The sequence below is a fragment of the Ambystoma mexicanum genome, chromosome 2q (assembly GCF_040938575.1).
Source record: "Ambystoma mexicanum isolate Mex_15411 chromosome 2q, UKY_AmexF1_1, whole genome shotgun sequence".
In the NCBI taxonomy this organism is placed as follows: Eukaryota; Metazoa; Chordata; class Amphibia; order Caudata; family Ambystomatidae; genus Ambystoma; species Ambystoma mexicanum.
This window is the reverse complement of record NC_090924.1, coordinates 1,306,411,207-1,306,435,699: the sequence shown is the minus strand read 5'-3', so window position 1 is coordinate 1,306,435,699 and position 24,493 is coordinate 1,306,411,207. Positions and strand designations below refer to the sequence as shown.

Here is a 24,493-nt window from a genome sequence, read left to right as displayed (position 1 = left end):
ATAAATCAGTTAAAAAACTAAGGAACAGTGCAGGTATTGTATGGGAGAGCAGGAGCAAACCTGCATGACATCTGTTGTACTATCTCATCTACAGTTTTCCCTCCCATCACATATAGCCATAAAAAAAAAGTCCTCCCAGAAAAGAAGAGTAGCTTTATTGCAGCACAAACTTCCCCAACTTCAAAATATATGCTACAGCACGCAGCTCTAGAGAAGAAATGTGCTTTCACACGCAGTGGTGCAAGAGCTTGACTGTGCACAACATGCACATCACTGTGTGCACACACACAGATAAACATGCACTCAAACGCATACAGAAATCCCCTACATCAGGTAATGAGCAAAGGTTTGCCTTATTAGGATGGAAAATACAACCCACAAATGATAAACCTGCATTTTACTGATTTTATCAATATTGCGACAATTGTTATGATGCATAATACTGCAACAAGCTTCAGGCAAGCAGTAGTGCCATCACAGAGCAATTACATAGACGCAATCTGTTTAACAACATTGAAAATAAGCAAACATTACAAAAAATGTTCTTACCATTATAAGTTATCCTTGGCTTTGTCAAACACATCACAAGATGCAAATCCATTTCATCTGTAGATACAAACTTGGAGCAAACAGGGCACTTGAAACCTTCAAAATGAAAGTGATCAAAAAGATGGTGTTGAAATCTGGTAACTAAAACTTATTAGCCAACCATCCTAGGTGTACACAAACAGGTGAGGTGCGATAATTTTGCATGAATTAACTGTCAATTACTCCTGGAAAAAGCAGTATGCAAGTGCCACCTGGCAACTTCTCCATTAATCTGTGCCCTTGAGCTCAGTGAATTTTGCTTGCATTATAAATGATTCTAATCTTGTACAGCCCTGATAGGACTTCAGAGAGCGGCACAGGGGTCGTAAGAGCTGGTGGTGCGTTGGGGGTAGAGATTTTCAATAGTAGGATTATGTGACCAGGGGCATTTGCCATTCCACATAAAATCATAAAATGTGCTGTTCTTACTTAGATCAAAACACGTAGGTTTACATTCATGGACTACTGCAAAATGATTGTGATCCAAAATGTGCACTTTCAAATGCAATATTTTGGCACACTCGCCCAGGTACAGTCTACATCTCATGAATATGACAACAGCTGGGTCCAATGGCTGTAACATGTATTTATTTGCCATGTACAGGAGTAGTTCGTTGTCGGCTGAGGTATTTTAGGCGATTAGACATTCTGCCCAGTAATTACCATACAAGAACCCTCCTTCCTCACATTCAAAGTAAAATAAAAGAATGGCTGAGCAACAAACCTTCACCATAGGCCATCACAACCACCTTTTTACTCGTACTACCCATGTCTACTTTAATTGCACTGACCTATTTGTAACCAGGGTCCCATCTGTAATTATTCTTGCACACTGCCGTCTATTGTAAATGTATGCAACCCCAAGTATTTCAAGCGCCAGCTACCTCAGGGTTTGGTGCGCGATACAAATACAAAACGGCTGAATGTTGTGCTTTACCATCATTTGAAAAGGTTATCTGACCTGCTGAAGGCAACAATGTGGAAAATAAAACTTTAGGGAATATTGATGTACTAGCATCACAACCTTTAGAAACTCTAACAGAACCAATTCACAGTATGCAACAAAAACAGGGAAGCAACCGAAATAGGAGCAAAAATCTAAGAACGCCAAAATGCCTCAAAAGGTGCCAAACTAACAAAAACAATTCTTTAAAACCAGTTACAAAAAAAAATAAAAAGAAAAAAAAATACTCAACTAAATCAACTGTCTGCTTTTTTTCCCCAATCCTTGCAACCTTACATATGCTCTGCTGGATGAACTTATTGCAGTAGCATCGGATAACCACAATGGTGAAACTATAACGGGATCACAACAATGCTTGCAAGAGCATAAATTCACAAATATAGACTATAGACAAGCCAAAATTTGCGAGGTGGTAGACAACTATATGGCATTCCAAAAGATACAACCCCTTTATGCAGTTGTGAGCCCTATGGAACGACGACAAACTATGATTCATAATAGAAAAGAGCAGCATCAAGGACCAAAAGAGTTGCATAAAAATCCAGGTTAACCTCCCTGCCCGTAGACTAGATAAATCATCATAAGACTGAAATGCTGACTGATCCAATTATCAAATCATTGATTAGTAATCAAAATAATGTTGTGGGACAGGAAGAAAGCGATTGAGGCCTTTAGGGCCTCATATTTAACTTCTTCCGTAACACATCAGAAGGATGGCAATGAGACCCAACAAAATGCATAAATACGCCTCACTTAACTAAAAATAAAGTTCATTTGACGAATACAAAATTCGCTAATCACAATGCAGTTATGAAGACCCATGAAAACGCTTCAAACAAAATTGACACCCAATCTAATAAGCAGAAAAACCAAAATACTAAAAATCAAAAGATTAATATTGCTTTGATGCTGTGCAGCACCATATCCAAAGTAGGATCTAAACAGATGAGTATTTTTGGAAATTATATCTGACACATCACTCCTAGAAGATATTAGCTCAGACAATAGAGCGAGTCAAGCTTGTGGATGAACCCAACCAAGCAGTGGCTAGAATATGGACCCGACGAGATTAGTTCCAAATTCTATATGGCTAGCCAAGGCAGACATTCAAAATACAATGTGAAATTATGAGCGATGTCCAAATAGCAAATATAGACAATGATTGCGAGTGAGCTGTAGAGCGGATAGATATACAACTCAATCAATATTTTAACAATGCTCTCTCTAAACAACTTCTCAATAAGGATGAAACAACATGTCCATGTTGTCAGACCATGGCAGAACTAGAAGCAAACTCACAACATCTGACACCAGCCAGTTGGAATACCGGAGGATATACACATTTGTTAGGAAATCTAGAAAACCAACTAAGCGCTTTTGATTACCTTGCCAGTAATTACTTTGTGCAAATAATCTCATTTAAAACTGAAATTGTACATTTAGTGCTATAAATATAGAACTTTTACAAAAAATTATCTAGTTGGTGAAAATGTAAGGATACCCAGCAATTGTATTGTTCAACGTGTGCCCTTGTTTGCCCCTCGTTTTCTGTCGAGGGGCCAGTTCTCATTTACCTGATCTGGTAGCACAGACCTAACAAGAAGCACCTGAAAGTCAATGATATAACTGACTTAACTGTGTATTACTCAAATTTCCACGAGAAAAATACAGTGCACCGCTACAATTTACTACCTCTGAAAAAGGGATCTAGGGTCATTGGACACAGACAGATTCAAAATTTTCCCCCATCCGGCATTGGATAATGGCCCCTCCAAACAGAGCTGCAGCCACTAGATCACTTACACCATTTAAGAAGTTTTAGGTGTCAAACCCGGGGACAAAGCGCTCATCTCTAATCTATACCGGTTCTTGAATGATAACACTCCCGAGGGAAACATAGGATACATACAAGGCATCAAAACCAAGAGGGGGGGGTAAACATAAAAGAGGAAAGGCTAACAGGAAGAAGTCTGTTACACAATTATGACACAAAGGCATTACACCCCAGAAAGGTTACATAAAATGAGTGTTGCGGTTTCAGATATGTGTTGGGACTGTGGTGACAAGGGGGACTGGATACAAGCATGGTGGGACTGCCTGAAGTTGAACTATTGGGGGCCATTAACAATATATCACTCAAATATTGGGATTTCAGGCACAAAGGGACCTAAAAGACTGCCTACTGGGTATTGCAGCGAAGGAACAAACTATGGCTCAGGCATGTGCAAAAAGTAGATCATTTTACAGTTGGAAGTCCTGCTTATGATAAGCCAACACTGGAAAGCAAAGGAACCACCCCATACTCATGATTGGTTTGGAAAAATCAGTAACTTTGTGGCACTGGAGTGGGTCACCCATGCCATCCAAGGAGTCCGGCCCAACTTTACAAATGATTGGGAGGTGGTTTTACAGTTCCTGCAAGACCACCAACGTACCCTTATGCCCACACAAGCTACAAGCATCAACTAAAATCATGAGGAATTTTGGGTGGGTTCATTGTTGTATACATTTCAGAAAAACGTACATGCTTCTAAAAAAAAAATACTAATTGGGAATTTGACTTACATTTTTATTCCCTTAAAGGGGGAAGTTCGCTCAAAATGTTATTGTCCCAAACGTTCGGGCATATATTTTTAGGTTTACTGTACTCAATCTTACATTTTTTTTCCTCACTTTTACACATGCGAAAACAATGGCTTGTGTGTAGCCATCTAGTGCTAATCTTATCAGTTTATGCATCGCACCAAGTTCAAGTGTCCTTGCGGCAAGAATACAGATCGCCCCTCCCCTCATAATGACATCACTAGAGGACCATGCCCCTTTTCACAACAGCAATGCACGTCTCGTGTCAACGTTCTCTGCACAAGCTATTGACGTATCTCCATTGAAATGCCAGGACGCCTCTTTCCTCAACAAGTATAAAAAGACACTTTCTGAGCAGACAACATTACAGTTGCTTTTTCAATCATCTCATTGTATTTCGATCGCCTGTGACTATGTTCTGCTCTGTTAGCAATCTTCCTAGAACGACACCCCGCAAACAGGTACTTACACTAGCAGAACTGATTTAACTCGGTACTGGCATTTTATTTAAATATTTGTCATATAATGTATTTATGTCTTCAAACAATTTCGAAATGTCATAGTTTGTGCCAATTGTGCATTTATTTGCTCTATGGGTAGTTGTAACATTGCAATGTATTTTCTTCTTCTTTACCAGTAGTTACTACATACAAAACACATTTCTGACTGTGGATTTTGTACTTATTCAATTTTCAGGAACTATGGCAACAATACAGCCCAACCAGTACGAGCCAGAATATTCCCAAGAGGAACTAAATGAAAGTGAAAGAAGCGGTAACAAACGATAGTTGGGAAGATCAATCACTGGAGCCTAAGCCTAGTTACATGGAATACGTTGCCACCTGGTGTACCTGCAGTCATTGCAAGGTCATGCCAACCGAGGTGGAGAATTGCTGCTGCCAAGTAAACTCGGGAGGGCTTGGCCTACATAGCCGAAGAAGCCACAACACTGCTATGCATTACCGAGTTGCATGACTTCAGGGCAGCCTGCCTCACAAGGTTTGCGTTGAGGATTAGGATGGTGCTTATGCGCAAACTTTGCTCAACAATTCGCCCTCGCAATCCAAGTAACGCGTAAATGTGTACTCTAGATTTGATGTCTTTTGGCCCACTGAGACTACTCACATTTCGTGTTCTTCTCCTCCATGGTTGCAACTTTGATTGATCACTGACAAATTAATTATAACAAGGGGGTGGAGGGGCCTGGGAGTCTCTACCAGCACAAACACAGTCCATTGACCTGTTCTTGGGTGGATGGCCCCTGGGAGAGTCTCAACCAAGTCTTTAGGTCACTGTCCCTTTCGCAGAGGAGATATATCCCTGCATATCAGTCTTTGTCCTGCCCAGGCAATTCTTCTCTGAACAAGAGTACCAACAGCAACCCCAGACAAGTGTTTCGGCTTAGTCGGGCCTCAGTGAGGTGGAGCTGTGCCCCTCTAAGAACAGTGAGCAAGGGGTCCACGTCAGGATTCCCCTGGTAACTTAGGGTGAGACCCAAAGTTACTTAATATGCAAAACAAAGGGGGTGGGTGGGGCTGGGAGTCTCTCTACCAGCACAAACTCAGCCCATTCATCTGTTCTTCGTTGGATGAGAACATCCACAAGGAATACCGTCAGCGAGCTACCTGTTCCCAGAATACCTGTGCCACAGCTACTTGTTCCCTGGCTTACAATCAGATCATTTATTCGTTGTGAAAGGGTAGGACACCTATTTGGTTCTGTGTGTTCATAGATTGCTGCTCTGAAAGTTTCTATTGATTTCCACCTAATGTACACAGTAATCCAATTCTCATGTATCTCAAAGACCTCTCCATTATCTTATGATGTATTTTTATCTCGGGGAAATAGCACACTGCATCACTGTGCATTGTAAGAAAAAGGAATGTTTTGTGGTCCATGTTTGAAAGCATGTTTTCACTTGGTGCTTGCAAGTTCATTCTACGGACCTCCTCACCTAGTGAAAGTCTGTGCCCCCATGTTGACAACAATCATCCCGAGTTTTGTTAATGCTTCGTTCAACTCCAACACGGTTCCTGCCAACATCAAAAAAGCATGGGTGACACCCCCCCCCCCTTTGAAAAAGCCAACACTAGACCCCCACAATCCCTACTAATTACTGACTGATAACAAAGGTCCTGTTCTTGCTAAAAATAGACAAAATAGCATATACCCAAATCCAAACCCCACCTACAACAACTGGGTGCCCGACATTCGGGATTTTTACCCCAACCACAGTGCTGAAACTGCTATTCTTGATTTGAAAAACCAAATGGATTCCTCTAGGGAAGCAGGAAAACATTGCCTTCTAATGCGGCTAGATCTCTCTGCTGCATTCAATTTAGTAGACCACAACAAATTATGTGCCACTCTAACCAACAACTTCAACTTCTCAAAGGATGCTACTCTATGGGTAAAGACCTTTTTAGCCGGCAGGACATCTGAGTGTCGATTGGCAAAGAGGAGGCCAACCCCATATCAGTCTCAGAGGCTTTACCCAAGGATCCTGCCTATCACCCACCCTCTATAATGCCTATATGAAGCTATTATCCGCAGCATTGGATGCCATGGGTGTCATCTATACCAATTTCGCAGAGGACACCCAGATCCTTATTCCCCTGTCAGGCAACTACGAGCAGAACACCCTGCTCATCAATCAAATCTACGCATGAATTCAAAACTGGATGGCCCACAACAGCCTGACTTAATGATGACTAGAGTGTGTTTGTAATGACATGCAGCATTTTACAGAAATCGTATTTAAATGTCTTTTGCTATGGGTTAAGTTACCCGACCTGCAGGCCTACTCGCCCTTCATAAAATCTATTCGACTATCCAAGTGGGCAAAAGACTTTCTAAGCCATGGATGAGAGTCTGTAAAATGTTAAAGTTAACTGCATAAATACAGAAAAATAAATAGATATGATAAAAAAGGCACCGAAAACAGTTTGCAGTATATATTGGCCCCTGCAGGAAACGGCTGTCCAATTATAATTATCAAGCAAAGCAAATTCTAGCAGCCAATTACAGTAGTACTGTAGATGTACCAAATGGATGGAACTATTGAACATTACTTTGCGTAAACATCTAGCTAGCTGTGTGTATTCATTATGAAAGAGGAAAGAAAGTAAGACTTCACAGAGTGGATGGCGTAGCAAGTCGAGAACTGGGCAACTAGGTGCAGTATTGTAGTTTGTGATTATGTAGCTTTAAGGGCATCTTGTATAAAGCAACAGGGTGATAAATAGAATGTGAGGAAGTATGGGATCTGGACATGGGTTGAGCACCAATCGCACAGATGAACGCAACCAACAAGTTACAGAAATAGGTTTGCCATCAAAAGTATTTGACGTGTGATCATGTACATTTTCAAAAGTGTTTACTCAGTACGATGCGTCTTCATCAACAAAATTAAATATAGGCGACACTGAGATTTAGAGACAGACCTAAACTATAATGAAAAGCATGCAGATGATGCAGCTTTTTACAGTGTCAGTACTGTAATTATGCAATATGTAACAACTTAGATTTTTACGAATGAATTGCTTGACTGTCTTTTACAATATAAAGTGAACACATACTGGTCTTGGACAGGACATACTTAATAAAAGGATCACTAAGAGTATCCCAATTTACAATTTGAAAAAGAAAAATGCAATTCTTGCCTGACATTCCCACACAGGCCTCTATTACTGCCACACTTTCTCGCCATTAGTACTTGAAGTGAACAGAGTAAAGGGAGTGAAGAGAGCACTAAGGGCACGAGAGGAATGCAGGGCTAGCTGTGCTTTGAACAAATAGCTAGCTTTGCTACACAAGTGTCAATCTGATTAGCAAGCCTACAGAGTTGCATAGCAAATTGCTACGCGACACTGCTTATTGTATGCCTTGTGAATTATATTAAGAGACGTGCAGCATTTGCCAGAAGTGTAAGTAGCAAAAAAATGAGTCAAGCGTGGAAGAGGGACATAGTAATAATGGGTGGATGGTATATAGCACACTAGGAGTAGGGGGTATACTTTATGCCATGAAATGATGCTGGACGAGGGAGATGTGGGGTTTCAATCAACTTTTCTTACAGAGATGATATATCCCCGGAGGTAACTGCAACACAGAATTTTATGGATTGTTCTTACGTTCCAGTCGCGAAACATTTTACATAGAGGTTTGTAACGGTCATTGGTTTCCTGAACCACTTGACTGAAGCAGCGTCTTGTCCAGTTGGTTTTGTTTTTTGTGGCATTCCTTCGGAAAATCGAAACCTACCCATCTCTGGCTTCAATCACTGAAAACAGGCTGCTATTGTTATTTGGCCTCGAGCGAAGGTCAGCAACTGTTCGAAGAACATTATGTGTCGAATACCCACAAAAAATGATAACATTTACTATATTGAAAGTGGACATACGAAAATGTAGTTCCCATTGCTGCAATCTGTTGTTCGGGGCAGTTACTCAGCGTGACAACGATAAAATTTAACTTCCTGAAATGATGTAAACTCAACTATACATATTTGTGCGATTAAAAATGGCATGTATGCTGTATGCATAATGACTAATTCAGCAATGTGTGATTTTACCAAAAGAATGACACAGTACGTTGCGTTATATAATATTTATACCACCCACTATAAAAAAAAAACGCAAGCGCAAAACTCAGGGTTTATCTGTGTAGTAATGATTGTTATTTGTACATCGAGGTATGATTTTTTTGGGACATATTGCTTACTGTCCATGCACACTGATATTTTCTGTGCAGTGTTATGGGTTGTTAGATGGACCATATTGTGATGATTATTCTGCAAAGATAACCAGTTACTTCACTGGTTCGAAGGAATTGGAGAGTTCCAGAACAATATTGACTCTGAGGTTCCTGGCAAGGAGCCGTAAGTATATAGTTCGTAGGAGTTCAAAATGTCTGACTTTCACTCTTGTCCAATCCTTGCAGCTTGACCCTGGAGAAGATTGCCTCGTGTGGCTGTAAAGTTCAGGTAAGAGTCTGTATTATCCAACACGGTCCGGTAAATGACACCTGTATGTAATCTGTTGCTTTCTCCCTTATTACAGGTGCAGAGTGAGAAATTATGGCGTTTTCAGGAATACCACCTCCGGCGGTAAAATCAGGTTGAAAGAGTTATTATGGTGAAAGAGATTCCCTTGGTTTGTTCTTTCGGCTCACCTGGCTGTCCTTTTGTTCCCATTAGGTGCCGGAGTTCGGCGAAGAAAGGATGAAGACAGGTGGATCGTCGAGGTGCTGCAAGACTAGTGAGTATAGCATGGCGCTGCAACAGGCGATGGGACGCGCATCGAATAACGTCTTTCTTCCTATGCGAAGGCACGATGGATCCAGAATCAGGTGAAGAAATAAGTATTGTTCTAACCTGTGGTCGAAGTGTACAAAAAGAAGTAGTGGAACTATGTTCCCTACTGGTGTGCACTGCTCCCCACAAACCCCATCGCCATGCCCCCTCCCATGCACAATACAAAGCCCAAAACACATGTGCCTGCTGTTTAAGGGAACGTCCAGTGCAGTGCACTGAAAGTGCAAGTTTCAACTTTTACTTTAAAACGAAACCATTCGGGAACGGTTTCTTTTTACAATAAAGTATAGGACTGGTAAAATGTAATTAAAAGAAGTAGCGGAGCACCGCTCCCGACCGCTCCCACCCACTTCGACCACTGGTTCTAACCTTTTTCCTTCTTTCTCCCTTTTTTCTAGGAGCTCCAGACTCGAGGCGGGCGTGGCAGAAGACTGGATGCTGGGTTGCAGGCACGGTGAGCGTTACGCTGCAGGATGCAGATTAACGAAGCGTGAGCTGCTCTTCGGGCGTGGTTTAAATAGCCTTCAAAGTAGTCCCAGGTAAGAAGTTCCCAAGAGCACACCCTTGTAAGAAAATAGTCCCTGAAATAAAGTAGTCCCCCTTCAGACTTCACATTGGCACGAATGCTGAGCAGCATGGTCTGCATGAGGTAAGTGAAAGCAAATGAGCCTGGCGCCTATGGCGCCAGGACTGTACCCAGATAGCCCCTAGCCGGGGCTGCTGGGTTTTTCCCAAGTATCTGGATGCCTGGTCCCGGGACAGATGGACCTGGTCCGGATGCCGGGGGTTGGAATCATGACAGCACTCTTTTCCCCCCCCCCCCCCCCCCCCAAGGCCCATCCCAAGGTCGTCGTCCTTCCTCTTGGCCCTGGTTTGTCTGGGAAGTCCCGAAGGAATTTTTTCACCAGTCAGGGTGCATGAACGTGGTCACTAGGTTCCCAGAATCTTTCTTGTGGTCCGTAACCTTTCCAGTCAATTAAATAAAAAAAGTTTGAGTTAACTATCTTAGAGTCCAGGATATTTTTAACTTCAAATTCGGGTTCCCCATCAATTAGGATAGGATCAGGTGGATTGGTTAATCTTGTCCCGGGTTGGACTGGTTTCAGGAGTGAAACATGAAAGACGGGGTGAATTTGCATGTTAGAAGGTAGTTCCAATTTAACAGCCACCACGTTGATGATGGCCTTAATGGTGTAAGGTCCCAAATATCTAGGGTTAAAGGTCCGAGTTCCTTTCAGGGGTATGTGTTTAGTAGCCAGCCAGACTTGATCCCCAATCTGGTATTGTGGAGCATCACTCCTATGTTGGTCAGCATCTCTTTTGTATTTCTCTTTCGCCCTTTTTAAATGCTCTGTTGCTTCCTTGAAGGCTTGTGTAATAGTAGAGTGCAAATGATTCACCGCGGGCATTTCTAGGTGTTGGGGCAAATCGAGTTCAGAGGTTCGAGGGTGATGCCCATACATGGTAAAAAAGAGGCTTTGTCCAGTTCCTGAGTGTATAGAATTGTCGTATGCGTATTCAGAAATCCACAAAATATCCTTCCAATTCCCTTCGGTTTGGTGTAGCATGCAACGTAGGTATTGTTCAAGAGTCTGGTTAGTCCTCTGTTTGACCATCGGTCTGGGGATGGTGACTGGTAGATAACCTCACGTCGATTTGAGCCAGTTGGCAGCATTTTTTCCAAAATTGTGAGATGAATTGACTACCTCGGTCTGAGACCAATACGGAAGGGAATCCATGTAGTCGAATAATATTTTCAAGAAATTCCTTGGCTAAAATTGCAGCGGACGGTAATCCCTTTAAATGAATAAAGTGGGTCATCTTGGAAAAAGGATCTACAACTAGAATGGTGTTAAATGTACTACATGGAGGCAGATCAGTAATGAAGTCAAGAGACAAAGTGTGCCATGGCGTAGGTGGAACATCCAAAGGTTGTAAAAGACCAGCTGGTTTCTTCTTCTGGCTTTTCTTTTAGGCACAGATTCCACAAGATAGCAAAAATAATTTAAAGTCTTTTCGCCAGGTGGGCCACCAAAATTGCCTCTCAATTTTAGCTTCAGTTTTTGCGACCCCTGGATGTCCTTCAATCAGCGCATCATGATAGTTGGCGATGACTAATTCCTGTAGCTCCTTGTGTGGTATGAATAGACGACCTTGATAGTACGGTAGTTCATTGATAACTGAATAATCTTGGCCTTTCTTTACCCAGTCCTGTAGGGCTGCTGGATTAAAACATTGCTTGATTTTTGAATGAATGTCTTATGCCAAGGATTCTTTCTTCTGAAATTATAGGTACAGGTTCGAGTATGCTTCTCCCATTCCTATTCGGGATAGGGCATCGGCCTTGCCATTTTTACAACCTGGTCGGTAAGTGATCACAAAAATCGAATTCTGCAAAGAATAATGCCCATCTAAGTTGACGTGATGATTGGGCCTTGGCTGTCTTCAAATATTGCAAATTCCTGTGATCGGCGATTACAGTGATGGTATGCCTGGCGCCGAGAAGATAATGCCGCCAAGCCTTGAAAGCAGATTTGATGGCCAATAACTCTTTATTGGTAACCGCATAGTTTAATTCGGGTGCCGAGAATTTTCTTGGCCAGAACGCTACTGGATGAAGTTGGCCGGTTTCTGGATCCTTCTGAGACAGGACAGTTCCCATGGCTAAACTGGATGCATCCGTTTCAACTACTTATGGAAGCTCGGGGCGAGGATGCTTTAAAAACAGGTGCAGATGTGAATTTCAGTTTGGCTTTTTCAGCTTCGTCAGTCCACAAGAAGCGCTTGTTCTTTTTCAAAAGTGCTGTGATGGGATGTACAATATGAGAGAATTTAGGGATAAATCTCCGGTAGAAATTAGTGAAGCCAAGCATGCTTTGACTTTAACTGAACTGGGTGATGGCCATTTGAGAATGGCATCCACTTTGAGAGTCCATCCAAACTCCTTTTGGGGTCAGGATAAAGTCTAGAAATTCAACTACTGTGGAATGAAATACACATTTTTCCAACCTTGCATACAACTTATGTTGGCGTAATTTTTCAAGGACTGCTCGAACGTGCTTAACATGGTCTGATCTTAAGGAGTACACTAGAATGTCGGCTATGTAAACACAGATGTCAATGAGTTCGCGAAAAACATCATTCATAAAATACTGGAATGCTGTCGGTGCATTGCACAACCCGAAAGGCATCACCTGATATTCGAATAATCAGTACTTGGTGCGAAAGGCAGCCTTCCATTCATCGCCTTTTTTCACGCGTACCGGATGACATGCCCCTCTGAGATCTAACTTAGTATAGATACAAGCATCCTTAACTTGGTCCAGTAATTCGGGGATCAGAGGCAAAGGGTATCGTTTTTTTACCGTAATTTGGTTTAATGCGTGGTAATCTATACATGTTCTAAGGTCACCTTCCTTTTTAGGAACGAAAAACAGAGCTGAGGATGCAGGAGATTTGGATGGGCGAATGAAGCCATTAGCAAGGTATTGATCCAGGTATTGTCGTAGGTGAAGGTTTTCAGGCTCCGTAAGGGCATAGATCCTGCTGCATGGGGGTTGTGCACCGGGTACAAGATCGATCTGACAATCGTAAGATATGTGAGGTGGTAAAGTGTTTGCCTGTTCTTTCTGAAAAACATCCAGATATTCCTGAGATAACGGAACAGGTGGGTTAATGACTGTGGCCAGGCCCTTGTTCAAGGTTTTTTTTGGTTAAGAGGTGTGTGTACAATCTGGGAAGGTCATTCTCTTCTCTCGCCATTCTATACAAGGATTATGTGTTTCCAACCATGGCATTCCCAGAATTATTTGGAATTGTGGAGCCTTGATTAAATCAAACAATGCTTTCTCAATGCCCACCTTGACCCAACAGTGTCATCTCTGTAGTGGAATGAGTTACTGGCCCAGAGGCAATTTCAGTTCCATCAACGGTAGTGATAACATCTGTAGTGGTTCTTTTGCAAAGAGATAGGTTCATCCTTGAAGCCAGTTCTTGATCCATATAGTTTCCTATGGCCCTGCTATCTATGTACGCTCTTACTGCATGCATACGTGATGGCTGCTAGGATCAATGAGGACCATTGGCACGATTAGGTGCGAGGTCTGAATGTCCTTCTTTAAGCTCGGCAAGAGAACCTCTACGCTTGTCAGGCGTGGTCGTTTCCCGGATCAGACTGACTCTTGTCTGCAGCTCCTACCACCTTTTTGGGTGGTTTTACCAGGCAATCCCATAGAAAATGTCCCGAGGTTCCACAGTACAGACACAAGTGCAACTGTTGTCTCTTTTCTCTTTCCTTCTGAGTTAAAGGTCCCCTAACCTCCCCGATCTGCACAGGTTCCGGTGCATCCGTTCCTTTGGGGGTAACATTGGGTTTAACCAACACTCAATTCTCGAACTTAGCTCAATCTGCCTTTCTATTCTGAAGTCGGTGATCCATCTGGACCACTAAGTCTATATATTCAGCACAATCCTGAGGTGGGTTCACAACTTGAGCCAAAAGATCTCGAGTTCTCCTCGCAGTCCACGATGGAATAATGTAATGCTTTTCCTCGGGCCATCCTGTTTCCACCATCAACCTATTGAAGGTAGCGATATAGGTTAGTAGATCCTAGTTACCCTGTCGCAGGGACAAATGTTAGTTATCCAGGGCCTGTCCCTGTGAATGTCGGGCGAATAGTCTTTCCATGCTCAATTGAACCCTGAAAGTCACGAAGACGACGGTCGTCCTCGTTGACGAGAGGAATCGACCAATCGACTGCGCTACCACTGAGATACGATAGTACGAAGGCTACTTTGGCTAGATCATTTGAAAGGCTCCAGGTCTGCATAATAAGTGCAGGCAGCTTTTGATTCATAAACACGGCGAACATTTTGGGGTCCCCAGCAAAGCATTCGGGCGGAGCTAAAGGAATAGTTCCTGGTAGGATTACTTGCACAAGGTTGCTTGATGAAACAGGAGTTGGGTTTCCCACTAGTCCAGGCAGGGGTGTTTGTCCAGCCTGGCTTTGCAGCAATTGCCTAGCAAGGTCATCAGTTCGCTCCTTTGACAAAATCAGTTCTCTCCTGAGCGCATTAATTTCTTGGCAGCCAGAATGTACTTCAGCCCTTAGTACCCCTAGTAATTGGGCCAGTTTGATGTCTCCATAACGCCCGGGTGGGATTTTGTGGGTAGTCTTCGCGTGGTTACGCTCACCTGGCTCCCACAGGGGCGATCGGAACTGGACAGCTGCGGTTTCCACCCACGTGACGTGTAGTGCAGAGATGACAGACTGGACCACCTTATCTCGTCTGCTTGACCCGAAGAAGTATTCTCCTGAAAGTGGAGAAGGGGAATTAGCCACCCATGTATTTGAGTGATAACCCCCTCCCCCCCCACTGTTCTCCCCGCTAATCACTTCTGATGTCTCTTTATATTCTCACCTTAGGTTTGTAAAGGATGAGCTCTCCATCCTGCGTAGAATGCAGGGGCGTGTAGATAACCAGTTACTTCACTGGTCCGAAGGAATTGGAGAGTTCCAGAACAATATGGACTCGGAGGTTCCTGGCAAGGAGCCGTAAGTATATAGTTCGTAGGAGTTCAAAATGTCTGACTTTCATTCTTGTCCGATTCCTTGCAGCTTGCAGCTTGACCCTGGAGAGGATTGCCTTGTGCGGCTGGTAAAGTTCAGGTAAGTCTCTGTATTATCCAACACTGTCCGGTAAATGACACCTGTATGTAATCTGTTGCTTTCTCCCTTATTATAGGTGCAGAGTGAGAAATTATGGCATTTTGAGGAATACCACCTCCGGCTGTAAAATCAGGCAAGTCTATTATGGTGAAAGAGATTCCCTTGGTTTGTTCTTTCGGCTCACCTGGCTGTCCTTTTGTTCCCCTTAGGTGCCGGAGTTCAGCGAAGATGAATGGGGGCTGCGCCGGCCCGTGGAGATGAAGAATGCCTCCGGCGGTAAAATCAGGTAAGTCTATTGTGGTGACTAATATTGCCTTATTATTCTCTCGGCTCACCTTGCTGTTCTTTATTCCCCTTAGGTGCTGGAGTTTGGCAAAGAAAGGATGAAGACAGAGGTGGATCGTGGAGGTGCTGCGAAGACTGGCGAGTATAGCGCGGTGCTGCAGCAGGCGATGCAACGGGCATCAAATAACGTCTTTCTTCCTATTCGAAGGCGCGATGGATCCAGAATCAGGTGAGGAAGTAAGTATTGTTCTTGTTCTAACCTTTTTCGTTCTTTCTCCCTTTTTTCTAGGAGCTCCAGACTCGAGGCAGGCTTGGCAGAAGACTGAATGCTGGGTTGCAGGCACGGTGAGCATTACGCTGAAGAAGAACGCGAAGTGTGAGCTGCTCTTCGGGCGTGGTTTAAATAGCCTTCAAAGTAGTCCCAGGTAAGAAGTTCCAAAGACCACACCCGAGTAAGAAAATAGTCCCTGAAATAAAGAAGTCCCCCTTCAGACTTCACATTGGCTTGAATGCTGAGCAGCATGGTCTGCATGAGGTAAGTGAAAGCAAATGAGCCTGGCGCCTATGGCACCAGGACTATACCCAGATAGCCCCTAGCCGGGGCTGCTGCTGGGACCCCCCACCCCCTTCCCCCTCTGCGCAATGTACCCATGGTATTGAGTCGTCACCAGAGGGAGAAGTAATGCACGAACACGCGGGTACTGGGCACCTTATGAGGGAGCTCCAACAAGTATGAATGAAATAAGAGTGTACAGAGGGGGGTGGGGGGCAGGAAAAAGCTTTTTTTCAGAACCTCCCTGCTTCAAAACATTGCGGAAATCTCAAAATGCCTGTAGCACATTTTTGGTATGTGGCAAGTTAATACACAGCCAGCAACAGATGCCAAAGTTCCTTCAGCAAATACCAATCAGGAAGGTAACTTGGCGTCATGTCAACAGTCTGGACCAAAGTCTACTAAAATCTAAATCGGGTCAGTCGAGTTCAAGGAAACGGAGCACAAACAAACTTTTGACAATAGTTGGAGAATTGAACGCATTTGAAAGCATTTATTTTGCTAACATGCTCAGACATACTGTAAAGAGGTTGCATGAACTGTACATGAGAATGTAGCGTGGGATATTACACAATCTCAGGGAGGACTATTTTAAAAAACATACACTGAACAGAGTCGCGAAAGTCATGACACTCTGGACATTGCATAACAAGTATTACATACGGGAGAGTCCTTGGAAGGTTGTGTACGCTGACTATGTTAAGGGTGTTCTCGGAGCTGGTCTGGCAGATGTTCTGCGCAGGTGGAAAGCCAGTAGAGAAAGTGATAAAAAAAAAAAAAGCAATTGAATCGATCATACCAATACACCTAACACAGATACAAACACTTTAAAGAAAAAAAAGAGACATTCTGTATCAAGTCTACCGAGGAATACTAATATAAACCCGATGCGTGTTACATGCATTTATAGGTTCATCAAGAACCATTTGCGTTTCTTCCATTGTGAAATAAGGTGCAGGAGAATGCAATTTCTGTGCAAACAAAATAGGAAGAAAAAAAGCTGCGCTTATTGGAACCGTTTGTGCCTAGTTGATAAAAACCGATAGCAAAAGTGCTTTCAATGCCACTGTGATAGGAAAATGCGAGGAGGCGAGTAAATATAAGAAAGCTGAAGGACATAGGGAAAAGCCAACATTTCAAAAGCTGGGCCAAACTTCGCTAGCGTGCTTATTTACACAAAGGAGATAAAAGGGCAAAGTGCATAGGTATCTGAACGGATTCGCATAGCAGTGATGGTCAGCAGTGACATGGCACACCCCATAAAACAGGGCCACAGGGAGCGTCTTGACTAAATGGCGTGAGAAGATTCCGAACCTCTCACTGGATCCCCCACCTGAGCTATTCCTCCATGCTGGTATTTTGATGTGAATAGGTTGGCTGCACACACCATTTCCACATTTCCTCTGGCATAATTCTGCCAGCTTAGCCACGTTTAAATTGCATAGAGTAGGTCTGACAATTTCAGGGTTACCTCACTATGCCATGCCAGGCATGGATAAACATTTCAAGATGGGCTTAAGCCATGTCTTTTTGTCTCCAGGTGCTAGGCATAGAGTACATAAGTAAATGCATTGTTCTTTGCACATTGGTCGTTTTTCAAGATTGCATCCCATCCTCGCGGGCTGCACCTTAGGCGGTCTAGACAATCCCTTAACATGTAAGAGGGGGTGCCTGCGAGACCTGGACATCCCGAGCAAGACAAAGCTTCCTCTTATACCGTTGGGATCTGGTAGTCAATCCCTAACCCCCCATAGCTCTATCGCAGAGTACAACACAAGGACATCTATAAATCCACCTTAACTGACAGGCGATTTAGGGGGAGGATGTCAGGCAGAGTTACGTTTTTGATTGATAATTCCACCCCGGTTTGTAAGACACTAGTTCTCCAGCGCTGGCAACATCCACATACATTGAATGAATATTCCTGTTATCAGGCTGGGAATCCTTGGTAGTCATTTAACAGTTAAAACTAAAGCACTGCTTCCAATTGCATAGTCTAACAACCTCACTGTAGGCCTCTTAGCCAATGAGGTGGTCACGCCCCAAGCTATACCACGCAGGAGGCTGTCTTCACACTTAATAAGCATAATACAATCTGTGCATGCGCATCAAACATTGGCTGGTCGAATTCCTGGCCCACTGACCCCTGGAAGTTGAATTCTTACTACATATCCTCCTTCTGGCCCTCTCACTCAATTTCTGGCAGCCCAAAATCGGTAGTTCCCACCAACTGCCCCCAAATAGTCGCTGGCATGACCGTCCCCCTTACATCCCTCCATCACACCCAAATTACTATGCCGTTACTTCTACCAAACGCCCCATGCCTAAACCGTCCAGGTAACCAATTGGCCACTTTTAATGGGGGCATTTGTCCTGACCAACTCTCCCCTGTACATGCTTACCTGGCTTCGCTAGCCTTCCCTGAAAGACATTGCAGCAGCAATTAGAAAGGGTACTCCGTACGCCATACTTCCAAAGGTGCCGCTAGACTGTCTTTTCGGTGGCTGCAGATCTCCCCTTTCTAATTTGGAGGAGTCGGAATTCATCCAAGGTTAATCTGCACAACATGCTAGAGTATTGTTCAGCGTCCGTAGAAGAGGCATACGGCTAGCATGCCAATCCAAAAGATAGGGAACTAGAGTTAGGGGAAGTAACTACTTTCTTCTCCAGCAATAGGTCTTTACATGTTTTGAGGAAAGTCAAAAGCAATATTTGAATATACGTTTACAGCAAATGAAAGGAAGGTGGTGTGCAGAGGCTCACTTAAGAGATTCTGCCGGATTGCATGGCCAACTTTTGCTTCTCGTCATACTTCAATGTCCATTCAGTAGTACCTGGTGAAGGTATGTGGTATTGGCCATGTCACCCTGCTGCTACCTTAGCATGGTATTCTCATGTCACCCGTACAAGACTTTGCGCTTGTCGAATAGGTATAAACTCTCCCTCCCATATGTCAGTTGGCTTTCATGCGACATAAGGCGATTCCCATGAGCCACGATGCCGTTCATTCAATAACGGCTCATTAACTGCAAATGCCTGTATCTTGCCTCGACACATTGTATAGGTGGTTGCCACAAAAAAATTATAGTTTCCAGGCAGCATTTCATTTCAGTGCTTTACAGGGGCGGACTTTGCTGACCCATCATCCTCAACAGGGTCGTTTGTAGTACCTATAAATAAGGATTTCTCACACTTGATGGAAGGTAGACAAGAGACTCAAAACAATCCATCCTTAACAATGTTCTTCGAAAAAAAAAATTATACGGTGCGGAGTTGTAGAACAAATACATGTGTCACCAAATGTGCCATTGTGAGGCATGACTTCAGCCACAAAAGAATAGAACAAAAAAGAAAATGAAAAAGTCTGGTGTTGGAAGATTGGGAATTAAGTGCACTGATATGGGTGCACCACATGCAGAATCTTTTCCATTAAAGCACAAGTTCTTTTGTGGGAGAAGCTACAGCTGCATGGAGACTATCACAATAGTTGTAACGCAGATTAAGCGGCAATCCGAATTCTCCAACCACACCATTAGGTTCAGTGATGTGAACTGTGGTGATAAAGGCTCCTTGTTCAGGAGATATTAGGGTTACAGGGCTTTATGGCGTTCCCCAGACATTTTCAGATGGTGCGAGGACTGCATTTGCCTGGCTCACACCGGTGCAATCAGCATCACTTGGCAAGGCTGCAGTCAAGGCTCACCAGAACCCTCTGGATCAGGAATATAGAAGGAAATTGAAGCCTAAGGCTTCCGACCAGAAAATCAAAAAAGACTTCCCCCTGTGTGCCCAATTCTTCTGTATAGGCCAGACACTTCTAGTTCTGCCCTGCATCAGAGAGGTGCATGTGAAGAGTGCCCCTCTTCTGGGAGATTTGATTTTGCAGAGTATGGTTTAAATGCCACTTGTTGCAGATGGTGAAGATCATAATCAAGGAATGGTGAAGATTATACTCAAGGAATCTGCACCGGTTTTCGGACTATCCGTGGGAGATACTGCAAGATGAAACAGATGGTGTATACATCACTCCCATAGGCACTGGGCATTGGGGAATTTGAGAAATGAATGCGGAGAGCATCCCCTCGAAACTCATCGATTTCCTCAAAGTTAACATATGTAAGGAGGCCAGGAAATATGCCAGAACGAGAATGAACTTTACTCTCTCGAGATGGGTAGTGAAATGTACTCTCATAAATTGCAACCCCTGCAAGGTTCTCAGTTATGTGCCAACAGAAGGATGAGGTGTGGAGTGACCATATTGGAAGAATGAAAATACAGGAATTTGCTCAAAGGCCCCCGGGTGTATTGTGTTTTAGAACAAACTAGACCCTCAAAACGCAAATTAGTTATGCTTCGGATACATATTTTCAATTAGTCTCTTGTATTTTTAGAGTATCCTACAAGAGAACCACGGGACCAGTGAAGCTCTTGAAAAGTAGATGAGTGAGTGGGCAAATTAACTGCCACCAATCTCCCGCAAATACTCAAGGAAGGTCAGGAGATTCAGTGTGTTAGAATGAGGTTGGAGTTAAAGTATAAAAGACAGGGGGTCTAGAACAAATGTCTAGAATTATTTTTTTAAGATATGCTTAAAACAAGGTTTTTAAAAATATATATGTATCCAGATGACTTATTTCTCCAGTCCATTGGAAAGCACTCCCCCAGTCATTCAATGTTGATTCAGGAAAGTGTCAAAAGGTAGTATTTATTCAATAAAATCACGCAGCATGTGGCTTGCACAATATATAATTCAACCAGATCAAAACATTTATTACAACTTGTAGAAATATTGTATTTGAATTTAGAAACATTTATTTGCAGCTACAGAGAAACTGCGTCAACTCCGTTATCAGTGTTGGATTTTGTTTTGCATTTGCAGCCGTTAAGATGCTATCCGCTTAAGTTTTTTTTATAGTTTATAGTTAAAAACATTAAGCATTCAATTGTTTAAACACATCATAGGGTTGCTTATCTTATTGGGTTCTTCACTGAAATTAATTTGTGAATAACTTTGCCTTTCCTAAATGGTTTACAAGCTTCCAAAAACTATATATCAAAATAAAAAGATTGTAACATCTGCCAAGATCATCATCACCCGAAATGGCCATCTCGGCCCCAAATTATTTTAGCTACACAGCCATGTAAGGCATTCAGCAGTGGCCGGAGAACCTGCACATGCAGGCCCTATCCACAAGACACAGTTCTAAGGTATACAAGTGCAGCATTGGTACACCAACTCACCCGAGGTGAAGTAATAAGCCTAACACTGTCACCTGCAGTTGCATATCTACATTTTAAGTGTGAGCCCGTACGCCACCCACCACCCAAAAAGTTCAAAAAATACAAACAAAACCACCACACACACCAGCAGACGATGGCTTTAATGAAAGGTTCATGCAACAATGTTCCATCGTGGAAACACCCACCCCCTGAATGCGTCACTAGCCAGAGATCTGTCCCCCAATCAAGTGTTGATCAGCAGCCTCAAAAGCCTCTAAAGGGCATGAAGGTGGTCTTTGAATTTGCAGGGTATGTGGTGTGGCTGTGCACTGCAAATCCCACCACTACAGAGGTCAGCTTTTATTTCATAACCAAATTCATTATGGAATGTGTATAAATTGTGTTATATAGTGACGGTCTGTGTTAGTCTGCCTTATGCGAGTGTGTGATGTCATACGGAATGTTGTTGGGTGAATGGTTGGAATGCTGATCTGAGGATTCCATACTGAGGCCTGGGTGATGGGGCCAGTGCTGATTATACTCCATACTCCAGTTAGTTACATGGAAGTAAATACAGAAGTGTCTTGAATAAACCTAATATATAACATAAGTTAAGACTGCAAGTCACATTGCAACATTGGCGACGAGTTGGTCTTGAGAGAAGAATCTGCGCACAAAAGAAGGAGCTGAAGATGAGCGGGGGCTGCAGTAGACAGGAGGAAACAGCGGAGATCAGCACGGCCCCCACAATACAAGTAAGGGACCCATCACCCAGGGTTGAGGGGAAGAGCAAGAAAGCCCCTACTGAGGGACCATATGTCCTCAAGCAGAGGGGGGGAGCAAGATAATAGCCCAAGTCCTGAAGGGTGAGGAGCGACCCTATAAGAGCCAGGCCCTTGGAGGGAAGAAGCCCCACGCGGAAATAGTTAACCTCAAAGTTGTGGGACGGTAGAGTTTGGAGTTTGTAGGCGGTTAAGTGGAAGGGGGGAAGTAGAGGAGCATGTAGTTAAAATGGACTGTTCCGGCGTGCACTTTTGGTGCAATCAACTTGTTAATGCCATTATGCACCCGATTGTAGCAAACTTTGCTTTGGTTGTCTGTCCCGGTGGGCCACCCAATACCAGGAATGGGAAGAAGCAGTGGGAAGCCCACAATGCTGCCTGTTTTATTACAGGCAGAGTAAACAGGAGGTCCTGGGTGGGACAGGAAAGACCCTTTCACACAGGCTTGTTTTATGGACGCTTTGCTGCATATTGCGCCCTGCGCACATAGTTTAGAAGTTGGTCGCTGCGATCTATAACCCACCAGTCCCTCACCGTGTATGAGTGGCGGTTGGGAACGGAGAGCTCCGTTGGGTGCCGGCTTTCGTGCAGAAATGATGACGTCATTGAAGGCCCTGGGGTGATGGCGAACAAATGGAACGCGAGTGTAGCGTTCATATGAAGAACGGTTTAGACTTGAACGCTGAGGCTTGATGCGAGACGCAGCGCATACATATAAGTTTGTTAGCTGATGATACGCTGGGATGCGTGCGGGGTTTGAAAAGAGAACCCGCTCTGTCGGACGTAATCACATGACAGCGCTGCGTATCGTCCTTCAGAAGGCATCCGATACAAACAGCTGTCACGGCAAGACGCAACCTTTCAGGTTTAAAAGAGCAGCAACGTACAACGTACAATATTGAGCCGCAGCGAGAAGCCCATGGCAAGAATTGGGACTAATTGAGTGCGGTGCAACCACTGTGCACTGCAGTGACGCGGCGGCACAAAACTAAGAAGTGTGCAGCCGTCGCGCCATATATCTACGCAGCTTTGTTCTCAAGAGACAGGAATGTATGAATCTGGACTTTTGTGCCATAACAAGTAAGGCAGCATGCTGCACAGAGGAAGGAGTCATGGAAACTTTGGTCGGCAAAGGCATAGAAGACTTGGCGCTCATGGTCGTGGAGCATTGTTGTGAAAGTGCCTTGGAATGTTTCACTCAAGCACAGGAAATAAATAAAAAGGACATCACTAAGCTGCACGATGCTGGTGTAGTGAAGATAAAAAGTATCCTTTAAGAAGTTTAACATGTAAAATGTGAGTGTGCTAAATGCAATGCGAAGGATGTAACATCTTTGAGGATTTCCAGGTTAAGGGTGCGAATCATCCATGGACTTCTGGTAAAGCTTAATATGTTTATTATGTTAACATGCAGAACGGAGTATGCCATAAAGAAAAGGGTGAAGTGCCGAGTTTGTGTTGTATCAAATGGAGTTGCATGTGGAAGAGTGAGCTAGTATAATCTTTGAGGATTTTCAGAAGTTCAGTTGCCATTGCATATTGGGTCAAATCTTGACCATGGACTTTTAGTAGCATAGTATTTATCTTAAGGTCAGGAGATGACCATAGACTTCTAGGAAAAAATGTTGTTTAACTTAATAACACCACAGTTATAACATGGTGAATTGTAAAATGTCTTAGCCTGATTCAGTTAAAGTTGGGATTGAAATAGGTGCACTATAATGGGCAGGAAGATGGCATGGGTCAGGCAGAACTGCGGAAGTAGCATAGCGCTTCTGATGTGAGTGCCATTGTGTAAGGAATGAGAGGTAGCGACTCTGATGTGTATGTGTCTCCATCAATATTAGTAAGGGGTAGCGTCTGAGGTGGATGACGCTGTGGTAGTACTTCGAGGTAGCGCCTCTGATACGTGGGTCACGTTTGATGGGGGTAGAGCCTCTGATGAGTGTGGCTCAACGGATATTTTAGGGAGGTAGCGCCTCCAGTTAGAGTGACAATATGTTTTTTGTGAGGTAGCGTCTCTGAGGTGAGTGTCACTAGGGTATATTAAGCAGGTAGCGCCTCCGAGTTTATGCGAAGAATAGTATTAGAGAGGTAGCGCCTCTGATGTGCATGGACGTAAGAATGTATGATGGAGGTAGCGCCTCCGGTGGGTGTCTATTTGCGTTACCAAGAGGTAGTGCCTCTGATGTGGATGGACACAAGTGTAAATGAGGGATATAGCGCCTCAGGTTTGTGGAACATAGTGATGAGCGTGAGGTAGCGAGCGCCCCAGCCCGTGTAGAGTAGGACAGGTACCTCAGTGGATGAGTACCATGTCAGATTGTTTCCACAATTGTTTGAAGGAGGTAGCCCCTCTGTAGTGATAATTTCTTATGTGTAGTTGTGTCAAAGCCTGCGTTTCATCCAAATTTGTTGGGGTGTGGCATGTCAGTTCCTATCAATACTGCATTGGGTTGCCTTTGGTCATCCACCGGGTACGCAGATGGGTTTGAGATGTCTGGCCAGTGTCTCACCTTTTTCTGCAGTATTTGA

The 24,493-nt window shown here is 43.7% G+C and overlaps 1 protein-coding gene across 5 annotated transcripts in view; it reads right to left on the bottom strand.

The window, feature by feature from the left end:
• ZNRF2 (zinc and ring finger 2) overlaps window positions 1-24,493 on the bottom strand; it is a 167,138-nt gene that overhangs the window by 134,215 nt on the left and 8,430 nt on the right. For all 5 annotated transcript variants that reach the window (XR_011303404.1, XR_011303405.1, XM_069648758.1 and 2 more), the window contains exon 2: window positions 550-645. Coding sequence is in view for 3 of the 5 variants with exons in the window: in XM_069648758.1 (XP_069504859.1) it covers window positions 550-645 (96 nt within the window). In the remaining 2 variants the exon portion in view is untranslated. The remainder of the gene's footprint in view (window positions 1-549; window positions 646-24,493) is intronic.